At 41.8% G+C, this 24,347-nt stretch overlaps 5 protein-coding genes and 4 non-coding genes across 9 annotated transcripts; 4 read left to right on the plus strand and 5 right to left on the minus strand.

Moving 5' to 3' along the window:
• Window positions 1-1,196: 1,196 nt before the first annotated feature.
• On the minus strand, window positions 1,197-4,218 carry LOC143114379 (zinc finger BED domain-containing protein 4). The gene is made up of 2 exons (XM_076275949.1): window positions 3,758-4,218; window positions 1,197-3,344 (listed from the first exon to the last, which is right to left on the minus strand). Exons 1-2 carry the CDS (start codon window positions 3,905-3,907, stop codon window positions 1,548-1,550), a joined length of 1,947 nt encoding a protein of 648 aa, XP_076132064.1. The 5' UTR covers window positions 3,908-4,218; the 3' UTR covers window positions 1,197-1,547.
• A 366-nt stretch (window positions 4,219-4,584) lies between these two features.
• Window positions 4,585-7,403, minus strand: vma22 (vacuolar ATPase assembly factor VMA22). Its single transcript, XM_076275699.1, has 6 exons — window positions 7,305-7,403; window positions 7,022-7,144; window positions 6,777-6,880; window positions 5,675-5,802; window positions 5,120-5,299; window positions 4,585-4,937 (listed from the first exon to the last, which is right to left on the minus strand). The coding sequence occupies exons 2-6, from the start codon at window positions 7,136-7,138 to the stop codon at window positions 4,816-4,818; spliced, it is 651 nt and encodes a 216-aa protein (XP_076131814.1). The 5' UTR covers window positions 7,139-7,144; window positions 7,305-7,403; the 3' UTR covers window positions 4,585-4,815.
• Window positions 7,404-7,758: 355 nt separating this feature from the next.
• On the minus strand, window positions 7,759-7,830 carry trnae-uuc (transfer RNA glutamic acid (anticodon UUC)). The gene has a single exon. It is a non-coding gene; the product is annotated as a tRNA-Glu (tRNA).
• A 672-nt stretch (window positions 7,831-8,502) lies between these two features.
• trnah-gug (transfer RNA histidin (anticodon GUG)) lies at window positions 8,503-8,574 on the plus strand. Its single transcript has one exon. It is a non-coding gene; the product is annotated as a tRNA-His (tRNA).
• A 314-nt stretch (window positions 8,575-8,888) lies between these two features.
• ebp (EBP cholestenol delta-isomerase) lies at window positions 8,889-10,805 on the plus strand. The gene is made up of 5 exons (XM_076275950.1): window positions 8,889-9,051; window positions 9,263-9,578; window positions 9,693-9,729; window positions 9,907-10,037; window positions 10,277-10,805. The coding sequence occupies exons 2-5, from the start codon at window positions 9,263-9,265 to the stop codon at window positions 10,501-10,503; spliced, it is 711 nt and encodes a 236-aa protein (XP_076132065.1). The 5' UTR covers window positions 8,889-9,051; the 3' UTR covers window positions 10,504-10,805.
• A 446-nt stretch (window positions 10,806-11,251) lies between these two features.
• On the plus strand, window positions 11,252-11,324 carry trnaf-gaa (transfer RNA phenylalanine (anticodon GAA)). The gene has a single exon. It is a non-coding gene; the product is annotated as a tRNA-Phe (tRNA).
• A 598-nt stretch (window positions 11,325-11,922) lies between these two features.
• On the minus strand, window positions 11,923-11,994 carry trnah-gug (transfer RNA histidin (anticodon GUG)). The gene has a single exon. It is a non-coding gene; the product is annotated as a tRNA-His (tRNA).
• A 5,386-nt stretch (window positions 11,995-17,380) lies between these two features.
• Window positions 17,381-19,657, minus strand: fkbpl (FKBP prolyl isomerase like). The gene is made up of 3 exons (XM_076276181.1): window positions 19,615-19,657; window positions 18,721-19,128; window positions 17,381-18,569 (listed from the first exon to the last, which is right to left on the minus strand). The coding sequence occupies exons 2-3, from the start codon at window positions 19,111-19,113 to the stop codon at window positions 17,814-17,816; spliced, it is 1,149 nt and encodes a 382-aa protein (XP_076132296.1). The 5' UTR covers window positions 19,114-19,128; window positions 19,615-19,657; the 3' UTR covers window positions 17,381-17,813.
• A 402-nt stretch (window positions 19,658-20,059) lies between these two features.
• On the plus strand, window positions 20,060-24,301 carry sgo2 (shugoshin 2). Its single transcript, XM_076276019.1, has 8 exons — window positions 20,060-20,113; window positions 20,476-20,586; window positions 20,694-20,869; window positions 21,038-21,115; window positions 21,214-21,253; window positions 21,599-23,629; window positions 23,858-23,969; window positions 24,069-24,301. The coding sequence occupies exons 2-8, from the start codon at window positions 20,499-20,501 to the stop codon at window positions 24,160-24,162; spliced, it is 2,619 nt and encodes an 872-aa protein (XP_076132134.1). The 5' UTR covers window positions 20,060-20,113; window positions 20,476-20,498; the 3' UTR covers window positions 24,163-24,301.
• Window positions 24,302-24,347: the final 46 nt, after the last annotated feature.

Below are 24,347 nucleotides of genomic sequence, written 5' to 3' on the forward strand. Positions count from 1 at the left end.
GCCATGCTGGTAATTGCCTCTGAAATGAATTACTTGGCAGAGAAAAGAGGAAATTGAAATTGAGGTGCCCTCTCTTCCACACGCCCACATATAACCACAAAACACACACACACACAAATACAATCGGGACAATATTCATTACATCTAGTCTACACTAATACTCTCTTGGATGTACAATTTGCACCAGACTGTATTCACAGACTCATTGCTCAGCTAAGCTAAAACCCACTCCCACACTCATCCTCTTTCCTAGCAGCACAGCCTAGCACATCGAACAGACGTGAATCTCAAGCAAAGCCAGCCACAGACAAACTCTTTGTGCACAATCAGAGCCAATGCAAGGGGAGAGGGGAAAAAAGAACAAATAAAAAGATAATCATTTTAAGTGTTTTCTGTGAAGGGGGGGGGGGGGGGGGACAAGCGTGATTGCTAAGGAAGCCTTGGATCCCAGGTGGTGAGTGATTGATAAAAAAACAATTGCATTCCGCCTTCTGGTCTACCGTCATTTTCTCTGACGGATCTGTTTTGATGGGGCTGGCGTTTTTTACAATGCGTCCCTGCTGCACACTCACTTGCCAATTCAATTTCCGCATCTGCTATAGGCCTTCCACAGCACTTCAGTGTTTCCTGTACAGTGCTGTCCACTGAAAAGGCCCTTTGTGTTGCGTGAGATCAGCTCCTTCCAATTCCTCTGAGCACCAAGATGTAATTATTTTCAATTATCCGGCACCGCGGCAGTCCTGCTGTAGACAGACCGGACTGCACTGGACACACACAATAGCCTGCATACTGAAACTGTGATGAGATGAGAGAAAGGGCCAGTCCACTCCTTCCAAGTAGCACACCTCTCGATTCCAATTACTGCAGGAGGTGGTTTGGACACACACACACACATACACACACACACACTACCCTTCCCTGCAGAGCAAATGTTATTCTCTGCAAATGGAAATCTGTGTTTTTTTACAGGATTATTTTACAGGACATTGATGTGACCTACGTCTCACTGTGATGTGGTGTACATATAAATCTGATTATGTCTTCACTCTAAGATGATGTGGAGTCTTGTTTCTGAGGTATTAACCAGCTTTCCTGTAGTCAAATGGGCACAATGATGGGAAATAAAGGTTAAACTTTTCTAATCTTGCAACTGTTACTGCAGTCTTATTTATTAATTCCAATGTCACAATATTAAAGATAGTCACTGAAACAACAAAAATATAAGCAATTAGTAATCAACTCAAAGCTTAATGTCAGTAACAAGTTCACAGCTACAACAATAAATTCTAAACTACTTTAATTCGTTGCCATAGGAATAAGCAATGTATATAAATAAATGTATATATTAAACATACATAACAAAAAGACAATTAAGTGTTCCTTTGGATCAGACATTGGCCTACAGTACTGCACTGGCACAATCTGCATTTAGATTTTTGCATTATGCCTGCCACTGAAATACAATGATTCACTTTGTCCCCCAATGTAAAGCTTTCAAAGACAATAAAGACAGAAGACAAAAAGTGCCTGCTGACCATTTATGTATTTTACGTCCAAAGTATCCTGTAGTTTGCCTTCAAATAAATAAGAGTCTCCAAATTCTTTGGTAGCAGCCTGCATCGCTCTGGTCTCAGGGCCTTGCCAATGGTGCTGAATATCCTCTCCACGGACGTGGTGGTTGCAGGCACAGTGAACACCTTCTTGGCCACTTGCGACAGCAGGGGGAAGTCGATGGACTTGCGCTTCCAGTAGTGCAGCGGCTCTTCGTCTGTGGGCTCCTCATGCAGGTAGGCGGCCAGCTCTTGCTCCACACTCTTGGCCTGCGTGGTGGGCCTCTGCTTGATGAAGGAGAAGAGCTTGCAACGCTTGGACGGGGAGGGCTGGGCCTCGGGGCCGGGCTCCGGGGTTGCGGCCGCCTGGGTGTGCTTGGCCATCTCCTCCAGCAGCACCTGCTTGTGCCAGTCGACGTCACTGCTCCAGGAGAGCTTGAACTGGGGGTCCAGGGTGGTGGCCGTCACGTAGAGCGGGTCCTCCAGGATGCCGGCCAGCCTGCGGTCGAGCGCTTGCGCCAGGCCCACGACGACGCCCGTGCAGTGGCGCGCGGTGGTCTCCGACAGGTGCTTGCGCAGGCCCAGCACGCAAGGCAGGGCCAGGCTGATGGACACGTGCTTGTCCAGCTGCACCATGTCAGTGGCCTCCTCGAAGGGCTCCAGTACCTCCACCAGCTCCCGCAGGAGGGCCTTTTCAGAGGCGCCGAGGGCCAGGTCCTGCCTGTCGATGATGTCCTCCAAGAAGTCCACCGACTCCAGCATGCGCCTCACGGTCTTGAGCTGGACGTTCCAGTGTCGGTCGGCAGGGCCGACCGGAGCTTGTGCGGTGCCCGCTGGGGTCGCCCCAGAGCCAAACACCTGCCCCAGTTTCTCTGGGGCGACAGTGGTTATGACGTAGTTGTAAAAGCAGGCGGCTTTGGTGAGGGCGATGGAGATCTGCGTGGATGAGCGGAGCCCCTCCCGCACGCACAGCCCGAGCGAGCGGGCGAAGCAGTCTATCCGACAGCGGCCCAGGCACTGACCGAGGGAGTTGTCCGTCTCCTCACCTGCTACCACCGTGTCTTTGCCGTCACTGCCACCCGTGTCGTCATCACTGCTGTCGTCTTCCTCTTCCTCCTCCTCCTCCCCGTTACAGTGAAGGCTGAACCCGGGCAGTCGGAACGGCGGCCTGGTGTCGCAGGGCGAGGGGTCGGCGACCACCCTGAACACCTTCCCGGCGACGCCGTGCGCGTGGGAGATCTCGTCGAACTCAGAAAGCACCCGCTGGGGAATATGGTGGCCCGTGAGGCGCAAACAGGCCAGCAGCGCCGACTTGATCTGCCAGTCCGTGGTGATGAAGTGACAGGTCACTCCCAGGTAGCCACTCATCCCGGCTCCAGCTCCTCCTCTCCAGAGGTCAAGGGTCACGCTGCAGGACTCTGCCCCGGTGAGGGCCTGCTTGGTGGCCAGCTGCACCTGATAAGCGTATGCCGGGAGGAGCTGCTGCTGGATGTAGAGACTTGGCTCGGGGGTGTAGCGCGGCTCCAGCAGCTGAAGCAGCTCCCGGAAGCCCTCGTTCTCCACAATCTGCACCGCCTGCAGGTCCCGGATGATCATCTTGGCTATGGCTTCGGATATGAGGGCCTGACGAGGGTCGCTGCGGTCGAATTTAGCCATTGTGCCTGTGCTTTGAAAGGAGGCTCGAGAACTCCCACCTGTGTTGGCAGTGAAGTTCTGCATGGGCCCCGAGGAGTAGGCTTCTCTTTTCACATCTTTTTTCTTCACAAACTCATCATACATGGCCTGGTGTTTACGCTGTGCAATGAGAGGAAAGAGGAGTTTCAATTGCTCGGCCACATGTCTTTTGCAATAATGAATGGCCAATTGAGGTGACATAAAATGTAAATACAGTGATAACTTAAACAAATTAGACTTGCTACTTACAAATTAATTCAAAACATGCAATTACAGTTTGTGGGTAACTATCACCATTTTTTTTCATTTAAGTAATGGCGGGTTTCTACGGCGATGGATATGTATTTACGGCACAAACTGTCAACGCCCAAGCAACAATAACAACATGTCAAATGTGTTTCATTAATAAAACAGCAGCGCCTCTACGCAATGACCAGTGCAAAAGCATTCTGTCTAATGCAATACAATCCGATTGGTTTTTAAACCTGCCAATCAGAAAAAGGATAAATTCCCAACTTGTACATCAAACCTACCTTTAGGTGTGTAACGAAGTTGGATGTAACTGTGCGCTTCGCTTGAATCCTAGTACCGCACGCCTTGCAGTTGGACTCGATCTTCCCATTTTCTCCCTCAAATACAATATTGAAGTAATCGAGAATAGACACTCTTGTATTGGACGCCATCTACGAAGTTTTACACCTTCAATTAAAGGTAAAACCAACTTCATGAAATATCATGCAAATTAGTTCTTGTCTCTCTAGATCAAAACCTTCGTGTCGAGATACACAGCAACATCAAAATGCCGTATAATGGCTAGCAGACTCATGCAACAATAGAAACATGACAACTGGTTTGTTGTCTTGGGTTACAGTGCCCTAGATATCACCCAAACCTGGGACTGAATAAATACATTCCGTAACTCGGATGAGATGTGCATCAAGAAATAATGCAAACGACTCCATATGTACGATTAGTTATTCCAAAATGTCAGATTCGCAAACATCCATCCCTCCTGTCGGTACCTACTACGGTTCTAGCCGTTAGCTGACTGCAGCCTCAATTGGGACCAGGAAGTAGACAGTAAAAGGATTTTCTGTTTCCGACTGTTCCGACGGCGCTCGTCTTTGCTAGGCGTCTGAGATGCGCGATATTCATGACATCAATAAACCGGTAGATTTGAATAATTGTGATTATAGAGCACAATTGCAGTCAAGGGAGTGGCATCGCATCTCTTGTGTCATCAGTCCAATTCCTCATCCGATTTTACTACACATAACACATCATTCCTTAAAAGCCTTCATTGTAACAGAATGTATATACATAAAAAATGAAATAATAAAAGCATGACCTACAAAAAAGGCAGGATGTGAAATAGTTTATTTTGTTCTTCATATTACAGAAATCAGGACCTTAATGACATAATAATAAATAAAACACAATTGACAAAAAACATAATCACATTTTATACAACTAAACTTATAAATGTAGCAGCAAATGTAATAGCACATCTAACAACAATTTCTGATTAGAACACTAGGGGCAATAAAAATGGGAGATTCATCATTGATCCACCAGTCCCATAATAGGAGCATCATTCTTTAGCTTCTCCTGTGGTAGAGCTCTTCTGTTTTTCCTTCACCAGTTTCTGAAGTTCGACCCTGGAGGCCAGCACTGCACTCTGAAGGGCCGCAATCTCTGCTGCAAGTTCAATCACTGTCAGAACAACATATAATTATTAGACAGTTTACCAGAACGACACCAAGCGTTTCTTCAGTGAGAATGTAGTTTTGCATAACCCATGTCCATTTCACATCAACTGTAAACAATGCTTGATAACCATAAGACACAGAGAGTTATGACTTCACTTCAGTTTGATATCCATTATTCAGTCTCACCTTGCTTGAAGGAAGATTGTGCTTGCTTTAGGTTTTGTGGAACAAGGATACCAAACCATTTCACAGGATCTTGGGGTTCAGCGTGGTCTGTTTTGGGTTCGTGTGATGTTTCCTTCTGTTGTCCACTGGACACTTCTTCCTTAAGCTCATTTTGCTTCTTGTGCCCTCGTCTTCTGAGTCCTGAGTACAATCAAAGTATTCATAAAATCAAGTCTATCATTGAAACAAGTCGAAGGATCATGTAGCAAGATGTGGTCATTGAGGCATTTTGCTTTTTCCTTGTACAAATTATTCAGAATCAACAACCACTGGTCAGGTAATCACATCCAGATAATACATTTTTGGATCTGTTTTGGTCGTGCACAGGCCTATTAAACACTACAAACTAACACATTTGGCACAATCATACCAAATATAGCTGCCTAAGTGCTTATACATCTAAAAAAGTGGCAAGTTGAATGTCCCATTATGTGTAACAAATTTAGTAAAATAGGTCAGTATGCTTTGCAGGGCACTTATTCATTCAAAATTGAACTGCGATGAATGCAACATTACCATCTCTGAGCGTAGTGCCTTCCTCTTCTGGACCTATGTCTTCCACAGTCACACCAGCTCTATCTCCTCCTCCAACTTGGAACTCTTCCCTTTGTGTCTGAAACTCGGCTTCTCCGGAGTCAAGCATTCTGTTCGATAAAAGAGATATAGTTTGCTTGGTGTCACTGAGGTGTACTTCAGGTCACAGAGATGTCAGTTTCAGCATTCTACTTTGTTAGTATTGTTAAACTGGTCTGAGGCACTCAGGCAAGAGGATAATAAAGTTTAAGCTAGAGTGTCCGCGTTTGTCCCAACCACTGGCTGGCTCTGAGTGATAAAACACGGACATTATGATGATTGACAGCATGCCAGCAATAGACGGGTATTTCTCCCAATTACAGCTCTGCTCCAAACCTTAGACGCACCAGGTCACTATGGTATTACAGTATCTGCAAAGGTAAATTATACATGTTGTTTCCTCCAAAACCATTCAATTTATTAGTTTTATTCTTGGTGCATACATCTCAACATCTGGAATAGTGTATTATCAAAATGAAATGTTTGATAGCTTAAATCAAGTTACAGATGTACAGGAGTTCACGTAGACTGACGAAGTCAACGTGCACCGAAAATTGAAGACTAATGGTGACCAAAGAATATTTTGTCAGATAGCGTGACACCGGTCAGTAAAAGGGGAACCCAGTCCAGTTCCCTATACAACCAGGTGTTGCATGGCTTCTAAAAGATCCTCTTTTCAATCTGACTTATACCCCTTTTTGAATGTATTGCCCTCCTGACCACATCAGATCTACAATACTCAAAGAAGATGTAATGACGATTTATCACTGTTCCTATAAAGACAACAAGACATTAAACAAGTCCTTCTCTCATCTATTAAATGTGTTCATGGGTCAAATTTATACATATTAATTGATATCCTAGGAAACAACCCTCTTTGAAGAAATCAGCTTGCCAAGAAGGGACAGTCATCTGCTGCATTTCATTTCCATGTCAATTATGTTTATGGGATTTAGCAATTATACACTCAATAACATGTCAACATATTGTAAGATCTTTACTTTGGAAATGTTTGCTAAATGTGACTCACTGATGGTCAACTTACTTGGTGTGAACACGAACAAGAGGAATCATCTCGCTGGCATACTGTAATGTTGAAACTTGTTTGTTCCCCATAGAGTATCGAGCTTTAGAGAGAGAGAACCAACCCTTCAAGAGAACATGTATGATTATAACACAAATATGCACAGCACAAATCTGAAGTAAATATAGTTGAGTAGCGGTTCATGGGTAGGCTACGTTACATTTCGCGTAATCTAGAGGAACTGCCTCAAAGATTTGACCAAATACCTCTTCGATTAGAGAGTTTAGTTTCTCTCTTTTTTCCTCCAAATCCTCCAACTGGTCCATTAGATTAAGCAGTTTGTGGTCCAAATGGAGAGAAGCTTCTTTCACATCCAATCCCATTTTCACCTTTTAGTCGAGACGAAACAACAGTAACGTTAACGTTGGGTAGGATATAAAAGCAGCTTGGCTAAATGTCTTATGGCTACGTCTAGAGCTAATGAGGTTACCCTCCTTTGCACGCGGAAATACGAAGGGAGTCTGATATCCTATGTATAGTTACCTTTACCTAAACAAACTTTACATGGAGAGTTAGAACGATCTCTATTCGTTGGTTTATATTCTCTTCTTTTATCCTCAACTGTGCAGTGATCATGGGCCACTTCCGCGTTTTAGATCATGTGCCACATGACGTAGGCCTACTAAACAGACCTACAGGGTATTTTTGTGTTTCCGTGGTATAGGTCATACAGACAAATAAAGTTAAGTTTTAAAAATAAAGCACAATGAATCATGCCCTGATAAACATAGTTGGATATTTAATGCTATTCATCATTGATTGAATAAGGTTAGTAGGCTTGCTTATATATCTGGTAGGGCTAATTATTCACTGAGGAGGGCATCCATGCATTTAGCTGAAATTTGTCAATATTACTATATGATAGCATTTACCAATTCCATAAAAAAACAAATTGCCTACAAGTAAAGACAATGCTGTCAAGGACGAGAAAAAAAAATAGTCATTCCCATACCGGGAGTCGAACCCGGGCCGCCTGGGTGAAAACCAGGAATCCTAACCGCTAGACCATATGGGACTATAAAAATAAGATGAAACGACGACTACTTATAGCTATTTTCTATATTCCATTATCTTATATTTTGTGTTGGCTGTCTAGATTTCAGGTTAGCTCACAAGATCTAACACGTACTTTTTGCACTTACTCATTTCACTCATTTGCACCTTCACCATGACACTCACTCCCTTTAGCACCTCTCCAGTCCTGGCCCTATCACTACAAGCGTCTTATGCTTGATCACCCTCAAGCACATTGGACTTTCTTAATTTAACTTATATAGTGTATTTAGTATTTAGTTTTGTTAGTTTCTTATCTTATCTTCTACTGTCTTTATTGTACAGTGGAGTTTAGTTATATGTTTATATCTATCTATCTATCTATCTTTCAGCCACTTCTCCAGACTTGAATAATCGACATAGCTCTGTCAGCACAGAAACGGTAACTTTCGAGTGAAGTTAAAACACTGCATGACTTTCTGCTCCATTGCCTGACTGTGAGTAAATCTACACCACTGTAATTTTTCCTTATCCACAAAATAAATATACATTCTTAACAAATCATGTTGAGTTTATCATTGATCAACAAATCATTTGTTCCACAGCCATACTTCCAGACAAGATTTGACCTCATGTATTCTATTCCATTTATGTACATACTTTCCGCAATGGCACATATCAACCCCAGTAGCTCGCCGTGATCGTATAGTGGTTAGTACTCTGCGTTGTGGCCGCAGCAACCCCGGTTCGAATCCGGGTCACGGCAGGGATAAATCCCTGACACGGCATGGGGTGAATTTTTTACCTTTTGAATTTAATAAAAAATGTTCTTTTGAACATTTGCAGATTATAAACAAATTTCAAAGATATATATAAATTCATACTTCTATCAGAGAATGTGCTTCTATGTATGATTTCCGTAAAAGTCCTCGATGGAGGAGTATCCTGTGTTGCAACTACCTATGACGATACCCATGTTCCGAGACAGTCATCCAATGACAAACCTCAAAACCCTATCGTCTGTATCGCGCAGATGCGTCCTTTGCTCCTGATTGGCCGCTTATATCACATGGCGTTACAACAGTAGATAGGAAAGGAATAGCGGCGCGATATGTTCTGAAAACAGTAAAGTTTCTGTATATTAATGTTCACGTAATTGCCACTGCAGGTAAGCGTCAGTGATTTTTCACTATATCGACATCAGTTGTAGCTGCAAGTGGAGCCATCTCCGCCAACTGCAAACGTAAGTGAAGTAAACGAGTCCGAATAGGCTATAATGTCACTGCAGTCAAAAACTAACGTAGGATACTAAGGACTAGCCTGCATATTCACGTTGTCTACAACGTTATAATGCATTTTATAATAATGTATTGTAGAACCTTTTCAAAACATACATTTAGACAACTAAATATTTATTTTGCATAACACACCATACCTTTCCTGTCATTTGACAGATGATGGAAGAAACAGGATCGAGCCTATCCACAAACCATCCATACTGGCCGCGTAACCTGTCCCTTCCCACTTATGTTCCTAATGACCGGTCCATGACAGAAATCCTGGTCTTCCTCTTTTCTGTGTCTGGGGTATTGCTGTTGAGTATCTGGGCCTTGACTGGGAAGCAGGTGGCAGGACAGAGGCTCAGTGCTGGGAGACGGTTAGCTCTCTGTTGGTTTACTGTCTGTGGCTTCATCCATGGAGTCATTGAAGGATGGTTTGCCTTTTTTTATCCAGTCATTATCTCAGACCAAAGCTTCCTTTCACAGCTGTGTAAGTCAGACTCATCTACTGGCGCCACATCATCCTCATGCCTTTAGGGGGAAAAGAGTGTCAGTGAATGTCAAATGCAAAATTCTTAATATATTTTTCAAATGTATTTCACAGGGAAAGAGTATGCTAAAGGCGACAGCCGATACATCATGTAAGTGTTGCACGGTATTGGCAGTTTTACACAGTGTTTGCATTTTGGTCATAGACGTGATCAAAGTCTCAAAAAGCTCAAATAACCAAAGTATTTTTCACATGTAATTTACAGTCATAGTTGTATTAAACATGGCACCAGCTAGTTATGCATATGACGCTGTGTCTGTCTCCTCAGAGCCGATAACTTCACCGTCTGCATGGAGACAGTGACGGCTTGCTTGTGGGGCCCCTTCAGCCTATGGGTTGTGCTGGCGTTCCTATATAATCGGCCCTATCGTTATGTGCTCCAGCTCATCATCTCTCTTGGTAAGAACTAACACGCCTCAGAAGGCTTGTTGAGCTTAGTTAAAACACATCCTTCCTGAAAATAATCATGTCAAATGATCATTCGTGGCTGATTTTATTAAAAGGCTCCTGCAGATTTTACAATGCAGATGTGCCTCCCTTTGTTCTCAATGTTAGTAGCTTTCATTAAAAAAATATAAATAATATAATTACATTGAAGGGATCGAAATTAATCCTGTGACTTTCCATGTTTCACACAGGTCAGCTGTATGGGGACATACTCTACTTTTACACAGAACACAGAGATGGCTACATGCACAGCGAGCATGGACATCCCATCTACTTCTGGTTCTACTTTGTCTTCATGAACGGCCTCTGGATAGTCATCCCGTTTGCTCTAATTGTGGATGCATGGCGTCAGCTCTCAGCTGTTCAAGCCATTTCAGACAAAACAACATCTCAGTCCAGAAAGCACAAGGCTAATTAGAGATGAGAACTGTTAATTTAGCCTTACAGTCCATCCAAGATGGTGTCCCTTAGACTGTATTGTTTTAAATGGTGTATCAGGGATATGTTAATAATATGCCTAGTGACAAAACTGCTGCTAAGCCCTTTTTCCTGAATTTATTACATGAAATGGTATGTTCTGGAATAATATGTTCATAAGTTCAAAACTTTTAAAATATGATGCACAAAAGTTTGACTATCAGATCATTCCATTAATATTGAAAAGTTAGATAGTTGTTTTGTACTGTCATTGTTTCTAAATAAAATCTGAAATAATTTTCATACTGCCACCAATGAGTTTTCCTGAGACTCAACAAGCATCATATGAACAGGTCTTTAATTTATTAAGAAGAGCATTGAATGATGCTGCAGTTTGGTATTTATACTCGGGGCATGTTAAAAACGCTAAATTAAGTGATGCCCTTGAGCAAGGCACTTAACACCGACTTACTCCAGGGAGGGAGTCTGGCCCAGCAGTTTCAAGAGAGTTCCATTATCAGCATCATAGTTGTTCCCATAGATACTATGGTTGTTTAATAAGATAAATCATAAAAATAAAATTTTATAGCACTGAAGATGCATAGACTATTCAGATATTGCCCCCTTGGAAGTGGCAAGGGCGGAATCTAGACCTTTTTAACCTTTTAAGTACCAAATTTCTCTGGAGGTACTCACAGGTCGTCCCGCTGTGACGGGATTTAATTACTTCCGGTACATACGCAGATCACGCCGAAATAGCTCAGTTGGGAGAGCGTTAGACTGAAGATCTAAAGGTCCCTGGTTCGATCCCGGGTTTCGGCATTTTGCTATCGTAACAGCGAGAGTACAGGTACGAGACAAAAAACACACGTAGGCCTACCTCTTGATGGCGATAGACGTCCCTTATCTTTCGAAAGAGATTGCCTACATAACCTCACCGTCATGCATAGGCCTATTCATTTTTACCGACAGCAGTTAAACATACAGCAAAACATTGCAAAATTATCGCTAAACTTTTGTTTTCATTTCCTGTCGGTTAGCAGTTGATGTAGAAGCACCTAACATAATTTGACTTCAGCGGTGACAAATCCTCCTGAGAGAGGGGGGGGGGGGGTTCAGGAGAGTTTCAATTGCAAGGGGGGAGTAGCGAGCTAGCTCTCTGTTTTGTTTGAACGTCAACAGAAGTGACTTTACCCCGCCATCGCTGATACAACCTTTAAGTAAAATTGCATATCCTTGAAGTAACGTGTTTATTTGTGTGGTTTTAATCAACTGTGAACTTTTTGGCAATGATGCTGTGAAACAGAACCACAATACAATCTCAAAAGGTGTGTGGCCACTATCTCCTAACACATTGGAGTTCTTCAAAAACCCACCCGTGCCAAAAAATTCGCCCCATGCCGTGTCAGGGATTTATCCCTGCCGTGACCCGGATTCGAACCGGGGTTGCTGCGGCCACAACGCAGAGTACTAACCACTATACGATCACGGCATACTACTTGGGGGATACTTCGAAATGGGAGTGTCAGGAGTATGACCAAGCCCTGTAATGATGCCCTGTGACCAGTTATCCATTTGTAGACAGATAGTACATTTAAGTGGATACACCAAGAGCCCTTCTAAGGAGAGCCTCCCCACTCTCTATTAAAGGAGAATTCCGGTGTGATATTGACCTAAAGTGTGTTGAAACATGATACCGAGTGTGAACGTATGTCTCATAGCCCATCTCGGCTTGTCCCCTGCACTCCAACATCTGGCGCTAGTTAGCCGATGCTACCAACAGCTTTTTCAATTGTGGTGCTTCGGCATCGGGCTAGCCATGCAAATAAATCACTGTTTTACACCATTTACGAGGCTCAATGTATCTCCACACTTCATTGGTAGACTACCGAAGGCCCTGACATTTAAAACGAGACATTGAGAATTTTTAAAAAGCACTGGTAGTTTACTTACAAGACGATTTATACAGACAGTATCTTCACGAAGTTTAGCGTTTGCAGCCATCTTGAATTTAGTCACGATAAGTCGAGTGACGAGTAAGAATGAACAGGTATGATAAGGGATCAGATTCCAAAAATAATTCAGTGGAAATGCATGGATTCCAGTTTCTTACAGTAGCAACAACTGGAATCCATGCATTTCCACTGAATTATTTTTGGAATCTGATCCCTTATCATACCTGTTCATTCTTACTCGTCGCTCTACTTATCGTGACTAAATTCAAGATGGCTGCAAACGCTAAACTTCGTGAAGATACTGTCTGTATAAATCGTCTTGTAAGTAAACTACCAGTGCTTTTTAAAAGTTCTCAATGTCTCGTTTTAAATGTCAGGGCCTTCGGTAGTCTACCAATGAAGTGTGGAGATACATTGAGCCTCGTAAATGGTGTAAAACAGTGATTTATTTGCATGGCTAGCCCGATGCCGAAGCACCACAATTGAAAAAGCTGTTGGTAGCATCGGCTAACTAGCGCCAGATTTTGGAGTGCAGGGGACAAGCCGAGATGGGCTATGAGACATACGTTCACACTCGGTATCATGTTTCAACACACTTTAGGTCAATATCACACCGGAATTCTCCTTTAATCCCATACAAACCGAATTTGGCTGCAGTTCACCAGAGTTCACCTAGATGGCGATCGCGGGCGAGTCCAAAATGCATGGGGTCCTATGGAGCTACATGGCTACATTTGTTGTTTTCACCTATTTAACAACTGAAACCCTCAGATTTTATTTTATTTTTCGCAAAATAGATATGGATTTTCAATCAAAAGTGAAATAATCCGGGAGTCATGTCCTTTCGTTTTCTTACAGGTTGGGTCGTTGTTGCCCATAACGCGCTAGCATTGATGCTATGCTATGCTATGATCATGCTAATGAATGACGTCATTGGCACGTTTGAAAGGCTTTTTAGAACAATTAAGTGACTTTAAAAAATATAATACTCAACCAAGTGTATTGTCTTTGCCTCCCCTTTCGAATACAATATTCAAATTACTTGAAAAAAAATTATATCCCGAGAAAAGTGGATTTTGAGGGGTACAGCTCCATAGACCTCCATTCATTCTGGACTCGCCCGTGAGCGCCCCTAGATGCAGTACCACACCGGAAGAGTTCCGAGAGTGAAGGTTCTCTCCTTATTAGACATTCTCTGATACACCCGAATTACTGCCGAGTCAAAAATCACAATTCTCTTTATATCTCTCTTAACTTTTGCTTAGTTGACAATGACATGTCAGTGAAGATGCCTTCAATTTGTCATTATTTAATTGTCAAACTTGTTACTCTGATTCAGTGTTGCCACAGTTACCTTGAAAAAGTAATCTGATTACTGATTACTGATTACTCCTTTAAAAAGTAACTTAGTTACTTTACTGATTACTTGATTTTAAAAGTAACTATGTTAGATTACAAGTTACTTTATTAGTTACTTTCAGCAGCTGCCGACAACACCCCCAACGCCTCAACATAAAAATGATAACCGGTTTTGCCAATACTCACTATACTGGAAGTGCATTTTAACAGCAATGTATAGCAGACATCCCAACCTAACCTACTTAGATACTGAAATTCAGATGTTTGTTCAATAATGTCTAAGTACACCAAATAAGGAAGGCCTATTGATAGAAATTGTTATAGTAAAATATGTAGATTTTTTTTCATGTAGCCTTGGCAACTAGCCATCTTGTAGCCTATAGGCCTGAGTAATATGCAAATGAAATTACACTTGTTAAACTCACCTCAACAAGTCTTTTGCAATCATTTAACCCGCAGTGAGCAATGCTAAAGTTGCTGTTACAAACAGTGCAGTGTGCAAGATTATCATTATGTTTTAATCTTTTGAGACAATTGGGTACACTTTTGTGTAGTCTGATGTGAAATGGGTCTTAAATCTTCCTTTTTGAGGGGCACTGACGCTGCCATGACGCTTCTGTTCCTAGATACACTGACTGAACTGATTAATTATGTTTGGGAGAAAAGAGATATAAGCACTTACACTGAAAACGGATTGGTGGATTTTTTATCAAAACAGACCAGGATGCTCTCTGTCTTGGATGCGCTTCAGGCAGAAACGCACCACTCCTCTCTCTCTCCCTCTCCTTTGTGTGCGCATTAAACTAGAATCTTTGATTTGAAGTCCGGTCTGGCTTGCGTGCTCTTGTTCGCTCTAGGTTCCGGGAGATTTTATGTAATTTGCGGGCGTCAGGAAGCCGCTATCAATATGTGGGAGACTCCCAAAAGTTCGGGAGACTTGGGATGTCTAGCTAGACAGCACTTTGTCGCCAGCACAGAACGTACAATGTACCTTAATGTTGTCATGTTTAGCTGACACAAACTCAAAGTAATGACTGATGAAATGTGCATCTCTCTCTCTCTCCCTCCATTGTTGTTTTCGTTTGTGTCGCTGCACGTGAATTGTCCTCATGCTGAAAACGTGAGCATAGCCTACATGACATTAATCCCCAAGACAAGAAGAAAGCAAAGAATATATCTTTTTATTTAGGAAAATGACAAAAATAGTAACGCACAGTAACTTAGATAAGTAACTTTAATCTGATTACTGGTTTGTAAATAGTAGCGCGTTAGATTACTCGTTACTGAAAAAAGTGGCATCACTGCTCTGATTTTAACTGATCAAATTTTGTCAATCTCCTGTGACATATCATGCTAAGTGTAGTTATTTAAAAACACATCCAGTGTCTCACTAAGGCACTGCCGTGACCCGGATTCGAACCGGGGTTGCTGCGGCCACAACGCAGAGTACTAATCACTATACGATCACGGCAAACTATCTGGGTTGCAGCAATCAAGGGATAGAGGTGTTAATAGTGACTTGGTCAGAGGTTTGTATATTATACAGTAACTAATTGAAAGGTTGAAATATTGATACAAATATATATTTGTCACTAGAAATAAATTAATCTTCCATCATTTCAGACTCAAGAGGGTTAAAGATTAATTTCTCATTTACAGTGTTCGCATACCATTCAGGTTATCCAGAATCAGCACCCCGCGCCCCCCTCCCCCAAACACTTACAATTATATTAATCTGACCAATATATTAATAAATGTTACTGCTTTTTGCCTTTTTACCAGTTTTGTTCTTCCCTAACATATGTCATGATTTATTGTAGACGACCGTCTTGCAATGTACTGAGTATTGTAACACCATTCTTATTGTAAGCTATAGGTATTGTAATAGCATGGTATCGTGATATACTCTGTGACTACCATCCCCATGATAGCCTATAGATTTACATAGAGGTTATCTTCGGGTTCAACATTTGGCCATGACTACTATATAATGTACATAACATTCCTACAGTCCCTTTTCCAAAAAAGTAGGGACGCTGTGAATAATAAATAAAAACGGAATGCTGTGATTTTTGGAAACTCAAGAAACCAGTTGCTGGACTTTTGAGAATGAAATGTCTCATTCTTTCCGGATATAGGATTTCAGATGCTCAACAGTCTGGAGTCCACTTATCCATGTTTTTCATTCCATGATGTATGTGACAGGTCTGGACTGCAGGCAGGCCATTTTAGCCCCTGGACTCTTCTACTATGGAGCCATACTGTTGTAATCTGTGCAGAATACAGTTTGGCTAGACGGTTGATAATAAATTACCCTGTTATGAATCTTCTCGCGTTATAAACTGTCTCTGGCCATAGAAGTTTGCCTGAGCCCACACACTGATTTTCTTTAAAGAAACATTCCCTTGCCACAGGTATAAAATCAAGCACCTAGTTTATGAATGCAGACTCCATGGTGCTTGATTTTATACACCTGTGGCAAGGGACCTGATGAAACCCATGAATAGGTTTTCCATGAATGATTTCACACAAGGAGCATTATTCTTCTATTATTTCATGACTTGCCTACACGGGTTTTCACAGTGATGAATATCTCTGCATATTTTTTTCTAAGAGACCTCTGCATCTGTCAAATACTCTTCATGGTGCCACTGTGCCAGTTAACTTAATTAGTTGTGAAATGTTCCTCCTTTTGCTGATTGCTGAATTTGCTGGTAGCCTATTTGTTGGTGCCCTCATCAAGGGTTTGTTTTTGACAGTACATATGCTTGGTTTTTGATTGGCTGTTGTGTGAATTACATATCTCCTGTATTTGAAATTAAATAATACAATTAGTCAGTTTCAACATTTAATATATGTCCTTGTTGCCACTAAATATGTTATTTTACGAGATTTGCAGATTATTCTGTTTTTATTTCCATTTGACATTTTTTTGGCAACAGGGTTGTAGCCTACTTGCCCTGTGAATATTATACCTAATGTTAACTGTGCAAAACTAATAAACGTTTACGTTAGCTTTCCCATGTCAGTCTCCACACCGCAAAGTTGGCCGTTCTACATACCATTTTACTTAACCTTCTCCGTATCTGTAAAGCATTTTCCAGTTAAGTCATGCCGAGTCAGATGTTAGCTTGCAAGTAAGTTAGCTAACGCTAGCTCTCCCATTCTTGATCCTTTTTTTCATGTTTCGAAGAACTTCAGCAAATACTATAACTGTAACTTGATGGACATACGATTTGTTTTAAACTGATAAAATGTTTAGTTTTATTAAAATTTTAATAGTAGCCTACTTACCGATTTAGAATCTCCCTCTTACAAATTCTTCTTTCTCGATCACTAGGTCAACTTGAAGCAAGCACATGTGGAGTTAGTTAGCTAGCTACTCAAAGTTACTGTGCTGGATCGCCATCTATCGGTAACATTACTGGAGACGACTGTTTTTAAACTCGACTTGTACTGTACTTTGTCCGTGATCATTATGATCAACATCAAAGATTATTTACATGTAATGTATGTAGGATGAGATTCTTCAGTCATTATAATCATGAAATAATGTTACAATGGAAGAGTGGCATATATATTCTTTACTTGACATTCTGTTATCTGGGATGCTTTCCAATGAGCCTTGGAACATCATACACCACAGAGACTCTCACTCTCTTTCTCTCACTCACACTCTCTCTCTCTCTCTCACACTCGCGCACACACACACACACACACACACACACACACACACACACACACACACACACACACACACACACACACACACACACAATCAAAGCCTGTACAATTTTCACCCAGAAAAAAAATGTATGTGTAAAAATTATTCTGGCTACATTTTACAGTGTCATTGCTGGAGTAGTGAACTTGGAACTAAGATTTTTGCATTAGCTAGACTTGTCTGTCATATACATTACATAATCATATTTCAGGAATATCCATAAGACACAATGACAAGACTTCAAGCGATTCCCAGTTACAAACCACAAAGACATTAAGTGAACATCTTGCTTAATCTTTGACCTAGCTTGTTGTCCACTTCTTTCTCCTTCATGTTCACTTGTTTCAAAGCCTGTCGGGCAGACGCCGAGTTGGGCTGAATTTCTAGAACTTTCTCAAAAGCCTGACGGGCATCCTGCAGCTCTCCGACCAGTAGGCTGGCCTGACCCAGTCGATACCAGGCCTTGGTACTTGCTGGGTCCAGCTGGGTGGCGTTCAAGCTGCTGGCCCTGGCTTTGGCAGGCTGGTTTAGCTTCAGCTGGCAGAGGGAGAGGTTGGAGTGAAGATCTGCTTTCAAGCCTGTGTACTCGTCCTCTGTGGGGACATGGTCCTGCTCGGTGGCTGCCTCCAACTCTTTACTGTGTCCTTCTTTACTTTCCTCTATGGCAGCCAATGAGCTTGCTTCAGTATGACCTTGTTCCTCTTTGTCATCATTCTTACTGTCCTTCTTTCCATTCCTCCTTTCTGTTAAGGTGATAAGCAGCTTCATTGCCCTGCAGTAGCTGTCTGATGCCCCCCACATATCCCCCTTCCCAAACCGCTGTCCGCCCCTCTCTTTGTGCGACTTCACCCATGTCCACTTCTCACCAGACGTCATCTCCCATGATTCTTTGCCAGGGGTAAAAGAATGGAGCTCTAATATGTACTGGTATGATGTACATTCCCCTTTGCTGGCGTCTTGATCCTCTGACTGTGAGCTGGAACCACTTATCTTGGGCGTTGAGTCCTTATTAAAGGGCATCACTTGAAACTGAGACAAGAACAAAAAATGTTTTTTAAAAACTTGCATGCAAGCCCACAATGTGTACTTACACTGTATGTCTTATACTGTATATTAAGAGACTGAGATGTATGACTGTGGTGTATGTGTGTGAGTGTGACTGTACCTGCTTTTCACTTACCTCACACATCTCCTCTGCTTTCATACCGTCCAGACACGCCTCTATGACATCACACTGGCCTTCCCCAACCCGCACCTGGACCCATTCCTCCAAAGGAATCTGCAGAACAGCCTCCGGCGTGCGAGGGTAGGAGGTAGCCTGCACTGCAGAGGGGCTTGTTGACTCTACACTCTGGTCAGACTGCTGTGCTGGTGGATCTTTTTCAGGGCTTCCTTTGCAGTGCACCCTGACTTTGCACACTGAGCCTAGGACAGGGGTCACAAACCCCTTCTTTCTCTCTACTGTCCACTTCCTCTGTACCTGCCAAAGGCCACCAGGGCAGACTGACACCCAGGACGTGACATCTCTTCTAGCTGCATCACTTTTTCCTCCAGGTGGTTGCACGGTCTTCATCTATAGAGAATATAACTGTACAAAAAAGTAAAGCATACAAGTCACTGTTGATACTTTGCACAGTGATACGTTATCAAGGGTGACCACGAAGTAGATATCTAAAAGGCCATCGGCATTAGCAGTAAAATAATAAACATAAATAAAGTGTCTAATAATGTAATAGTGGCAGTCGAGTTTATTCGATGTTTGACGTACGCTACACTACATATCTGGGACAACAACACACCCGAAAAAAAATTACGTTTTGAAGACGTAAATTGATTTTTAAGCACAGAAACGTTCGTCTATGTGGGGCGTTTACTGAGACTGAATGAATTGCTACCAACATCGACGTACCAGCACGCCAAACGGGAAGGATGACAGCATTTTGAATAAACTGGTCACAGCAGCTAACTTATTGTTTTGTTGATCAACCAAAGTATTCACAAAAAACAAGGCACTCAGAATCACTCACTTACACTGCAATATATTATACTTGATTTAAAATATTGATAATCATACCGGCTCTTGCAAGCTGTCCAGTTTAAGCAAGGGAAGAACCATATGGTGGCTGAGGTTGTAACGCTGTTTATCGCCCCCATCAGTGTCGGAGTAAAATGCAATATGTCATTACAAATATTCACCACAAGATGTCACCCTTTTCTAAGTGACAGCAGAGCCGACAAATTAAAGAGCGCTGTCGATTTAATAGATACGCTAGCCTACACGTGAAACCATGAATTTGCACTTCTTGTCTGACGACAGCTTTCTAGACAAAGATTACTGATGTTTGGACTAGCGTAACAGTAACCCTACAAAGGGGAAACTCATAAATATGTGTGCGCCACACTCCAATACACAAGGTGGCGATAAGTTGCTCTTGTCATATTAATTTACGTTGGTTGCTGTGGTGATGAAGCAGTTGCGACAATATGATTGGACAGACGTAAGACTTTCGAGACGAAACGGCGGCGGCACCATTTGGATAGCGTGCAGTTCATTGTTTACGTTTAAATCAAAGGTAAGAAATATACTTTACGTGTGCCTTCAATTACACTTAACACCTAGCTTCTACTGCTAATGTTTCTACTGTTTGCTGTGTTAGGAGTATATACCCAATCACTTTTCTTCAAAAACGCAGTAACGGTAGACTTTTTTTTTTTACGTCAACCTAAGTAGTATCGATGCTACGTAATAACGTATGATCAGAGCCCGTCTACTTATTAGACATTCTCTGGTATTATGATGTTAACGTAGGTCTGTTAGCAACTTTAGGTTTGCTAGTAACTTTTATATGTTTTACATGGATTCAAAGGGTAATTTATACTTGATGTATATCCTGTGTTTATCCATATTCGTGTCTATGCTTTCTGGTTGTGACAGGTCTGCTGTGAGCCTGGTTTATCATGGTGACGGAGAAGAGGCCGCGGGCCCCAAATAGTGCTGCTAAGCCTTCATCTGCTTTTGCCTGTAAGATAAAGGCAAAAATACTCAGTAAGTTATGTTCATATTCTAAGTGTTTGTTGATTTGTTGTAGAATAACACGGGCATGGATAAAGTTAAAGAATTTGGTAACCTCTGTGTGATTTGTCATCCTCCAGATACATCCTCATTTTTCAAGGTTTCACTGAAAAGCAACAATAAGGCCTTGGCCAGAGCCCTGGCAAATCAGAGTGAGAAGACCAGACAGTTTTTTCAAGAGACTATATTACTGCGGCAACGTATCCTTGCTCTGCAATTTGATCTTGCCCATCAGCGGCATCAGAAAAAGGAATTGGTGAGAATCAATGAAAGAGCTTGTTGTTAAGCGTGGTTGGTGTGAGTGCTATCTGAAAGATATTTTTGTTTAAGCGTGTTTTACGAGTTTTAAGTGTGACTAAACACAAACAGGAATGCACAGTGATATGCCTAGAAATAAAACTGTGTGATGTACTTCTCACTGCAGTTTGCCATCATTCAAAATTTCTACAAGACCTCTATCAAGAGCATTGACAAGGCAACCAACGTGTTGGACAATGAAAATGTAAGAAAATTGGTGTTACTCAGTTAAATTAAATGTTAATTTAAACTATTGGAAAGTATAGACATTAATGGCTATTTTGTCTGTTTCATGGTGTTTAGGACAGTTTTTGTGAAAATGCAGACTCGGACCATGCTGATGGTATGTAAGAACTGATTTGTTTATTATTTTACCTTTTGATGAATTCAGGTTTCTGACTGTTTGTTATTGTCTGTGGAAAGTGAGTATACAAATTAGGTTAGTAAGTGTTAGTAAGTAAGTGACCAATGTGTTATTGTCAATATTGTATATTGCACTTATGCAGATACACGCATAAACAAACCTGAATTTATCTACGGACCCATCATAGTGAACTACTATTTTTAAAGTTACATTTGGTTAACTTTTTATGATTAAGAAGACATAATTTCAGTGTTTCAGTGACAATGAAAAACAGCATTTAAAGAATGTCAGTTAACAGTTAGATCAATTTCTGTTTGTAACCAGATGAGATGGAGAGAGAGATGTTTGGAAGTTCTATGCAAGCACATGACAAACCACCAAGGGACTCCAAGGTTGCATCCAAGAGTGCCTCTCTGTTGACCATTAACACTAAACAGGACTTAAGGCCTCCGTTTGATCTGCGCAAATCTATCAGTTCTGTTGCATCATCTGACTGCTTATTGCCCATGCGTCTTTCAAGTAAGCAAAAAGAACATGTCGAAGAGGAAGCAATTCATCAGCAAACATTGGTTTGCAGCACAGAAATGGACATGACCGTCATTGCCAGTGTTGCCCCAATAGAAACTGTAGGCACCAAGACCACCAAAAGTCGGAGCAGTCATAAGAATATTACAGGAAAAGATGAAGAGCCAAGTTCCTCAACACCAAATGCAGAGCACCCATTCGACGCAGGACTTGGCAAAGCTGAGGTGATCGAGAAAGCATCAGCGGCTGTTGTACTAACTGAAATGCGGGACACATCATTGGAGCTGCAGCTGAGTACTCACAATGCCAAAATAGATGTTGAATCTACAGTGCAGACTGGAAACGGGGAGACTGACTTTGTGATTCCGTGCAGAAAAACACATTTCACTAAGCGGAAAAACAGCACATTGACTATTAGTTCCCATAAAGGTACTGGGGACCTCTCAAAAATGCCTGACCCAAGAAAACACGATCTTGGAGGCACTGGAGAGAACACGTCATCAGGAGTGGATTCAACAGAAGTGCAGCATGACATGAAAGCAGATGTATTGCCACAGCGTCAGAGGAATAATTTACTGAATCGAAGGACTTACACCATCTCAGAGAGAGCTTCGTTAAAAAAGAAGCAAAAGACTGATCTCTCTGCATTTACAGGTCAGAAAGAAAACTGTGTTACAGTCATGGACTCTGGTTATGAGGCATTGGAGGATAAGATTCTAATGGAGTCTCCACAGATGAGGAGCCCTAACAAGAAACGTAAGACAACTGATTCACTCTCTACAACAAATCGAGATACTAGAGCGAAGACGAGGGAAAAGAACACACCTAACGCAGGTATCAGAGGTGGTACTGAGGGGGGGAAATCCTATTTTAACGAATGGTTTGACCTCAGTGTAGATGGTGACGAACAAGAAGAGAGCATCCGGATTATAAGCACACTCGTAGGTCCAAATACTACCAATGCAGATACTGCAACAGAAACTCTGAAAAACTGTGATGAGAAGGACATGGTCCCTCTTAAGGTTTCTTCTGAGCCCCCTGTGGTGGTTAAACCCTGGAAGATCAGTGACTTCCTTGCAGATGAAGAACTGGTGACCACTAAGAAAGCAAAGAAAGCCCATAAAGCCAAATCTAAAGAGAAGAAAGCCACGCAATCAAGAAAGCAGAAGGGATCTTCACAGGAGAAGAGGCAAGGAAACGTCCGAAAACGTAAAAAGTTGCTTGATGAAGATCAGGTTTTGGATAAACATGACCCTAGTTGCTGTATGGATAAATTCCAATGTGTTAACACCCAGCACCTTGATGATTGCGCTGACTACCACAAGGCTTTGAAAATTCAAGATCAACCACCAGTACATCCATCCACTGAAAGCAGTCAATCAACAATAACGGGTGATGCCATACATTTTAGCAGTGTATCTGCCATCTCAAAAGATCAACCAACTCTTGATAACAAACTGAAAAGAAAAGGAACTTTTGCTATTTCTACATGCCCTGATCCATTGGCCAATAGCAAGAAAAACTGCATCACTGAAGAGATTATACCTACAACCAACGGGGCAGCTTTGAAGTCAACAAGCTCCAAATCCGGTTTGTTTCCTAAACAACAAACATTTGTTTACCCGAAGAACTCAAATAAATCTGAGGCCTCACCCTGCCAACAAATGGGATTACTGACAGAAGAGAGACCTCCATGGGAATCTCTTGATTTTGATTGTGCAAGCCCTTTCCCTGTTGATACCCCTGCATCAAGTCCCCCTTCAACGCGCCCCTCTATCGCCATGGAAATATATCAAGAGACATCTGCAACAAAGACAAACCTGTCCCCAGGTATGTTTTTTTAACCTTTGTTATGTGGTATTAAGCAGTTGATTGGCATGTGAGCACCACTACATTTTTTGCAGCATCGCTGTATTAACATTGTACATTAACAGTGCATTAATAATTGCAAAGATGAGAAAACATGACTTACTGCCAGCGGTTGGTCAAAAATCACTACTAAAATCAGGTTCAGTGGGTAAGGCTTTTGTTTAATGTGTATTTATCACACATTCACAGAGAGCAGACCCATGAAAAGCTTAACAAATACAAACTGGATGACCGATGTAGAATCTGGCCGATCGAGTCGAAGGAAAGCCGGTGTCTCTTACAAGGAACCAGCTCTGAATTCGTAAGTACTCTCATGAATATGTGATTGATTATTGCTTATTGTTCTGAAACATGGCCATGTTTTAATGTGTTTTTGTTTGTGTTTATTTACCCTTTGTAGGAAAATGAGGCGTGGTGACAAATTTAGTGACACCCAGTTCCTGAGATCACCTATGTTTAAAGGCAAAAATCAGAAGAAGAAACATAAATCCTGAAGGGATCCCTTTATGGTCTGAATGCTGTCAGAATGTTTATAGTGTATGATTCTGTGTGTTATTGGTATTCTGTCTGTTATGTATGTTTTTCTTCAATTTCATTTTCAAAGGTGTATTTTGTTGCCATTGTATGTTGTATATTTTATTTTTATTTTTAATTTTTGCATTTGTATCAATAAAGGGAT

This window comes from Alosa pseudoharengus, unplaced genomic scaffold (assembly GCF_046254945.1).
Source record: "Alosa pseudoharengus isolate Yale_2024_CS ecotype anadromous, Long Island Sound unplaced genomic scaffold, YU_APseudo_1.1 YU_APseudo_1.1_scf_9, whole genome shotgun sequence".
In the NCBI taxonomy this organism is placed as follows: domain Eukaryota; kingdom Metazoa; phylum Chordata; class Actinopteri; order Clupeiformes; family Clupeidae; genus Alosa; species Alosa pseudoharengus.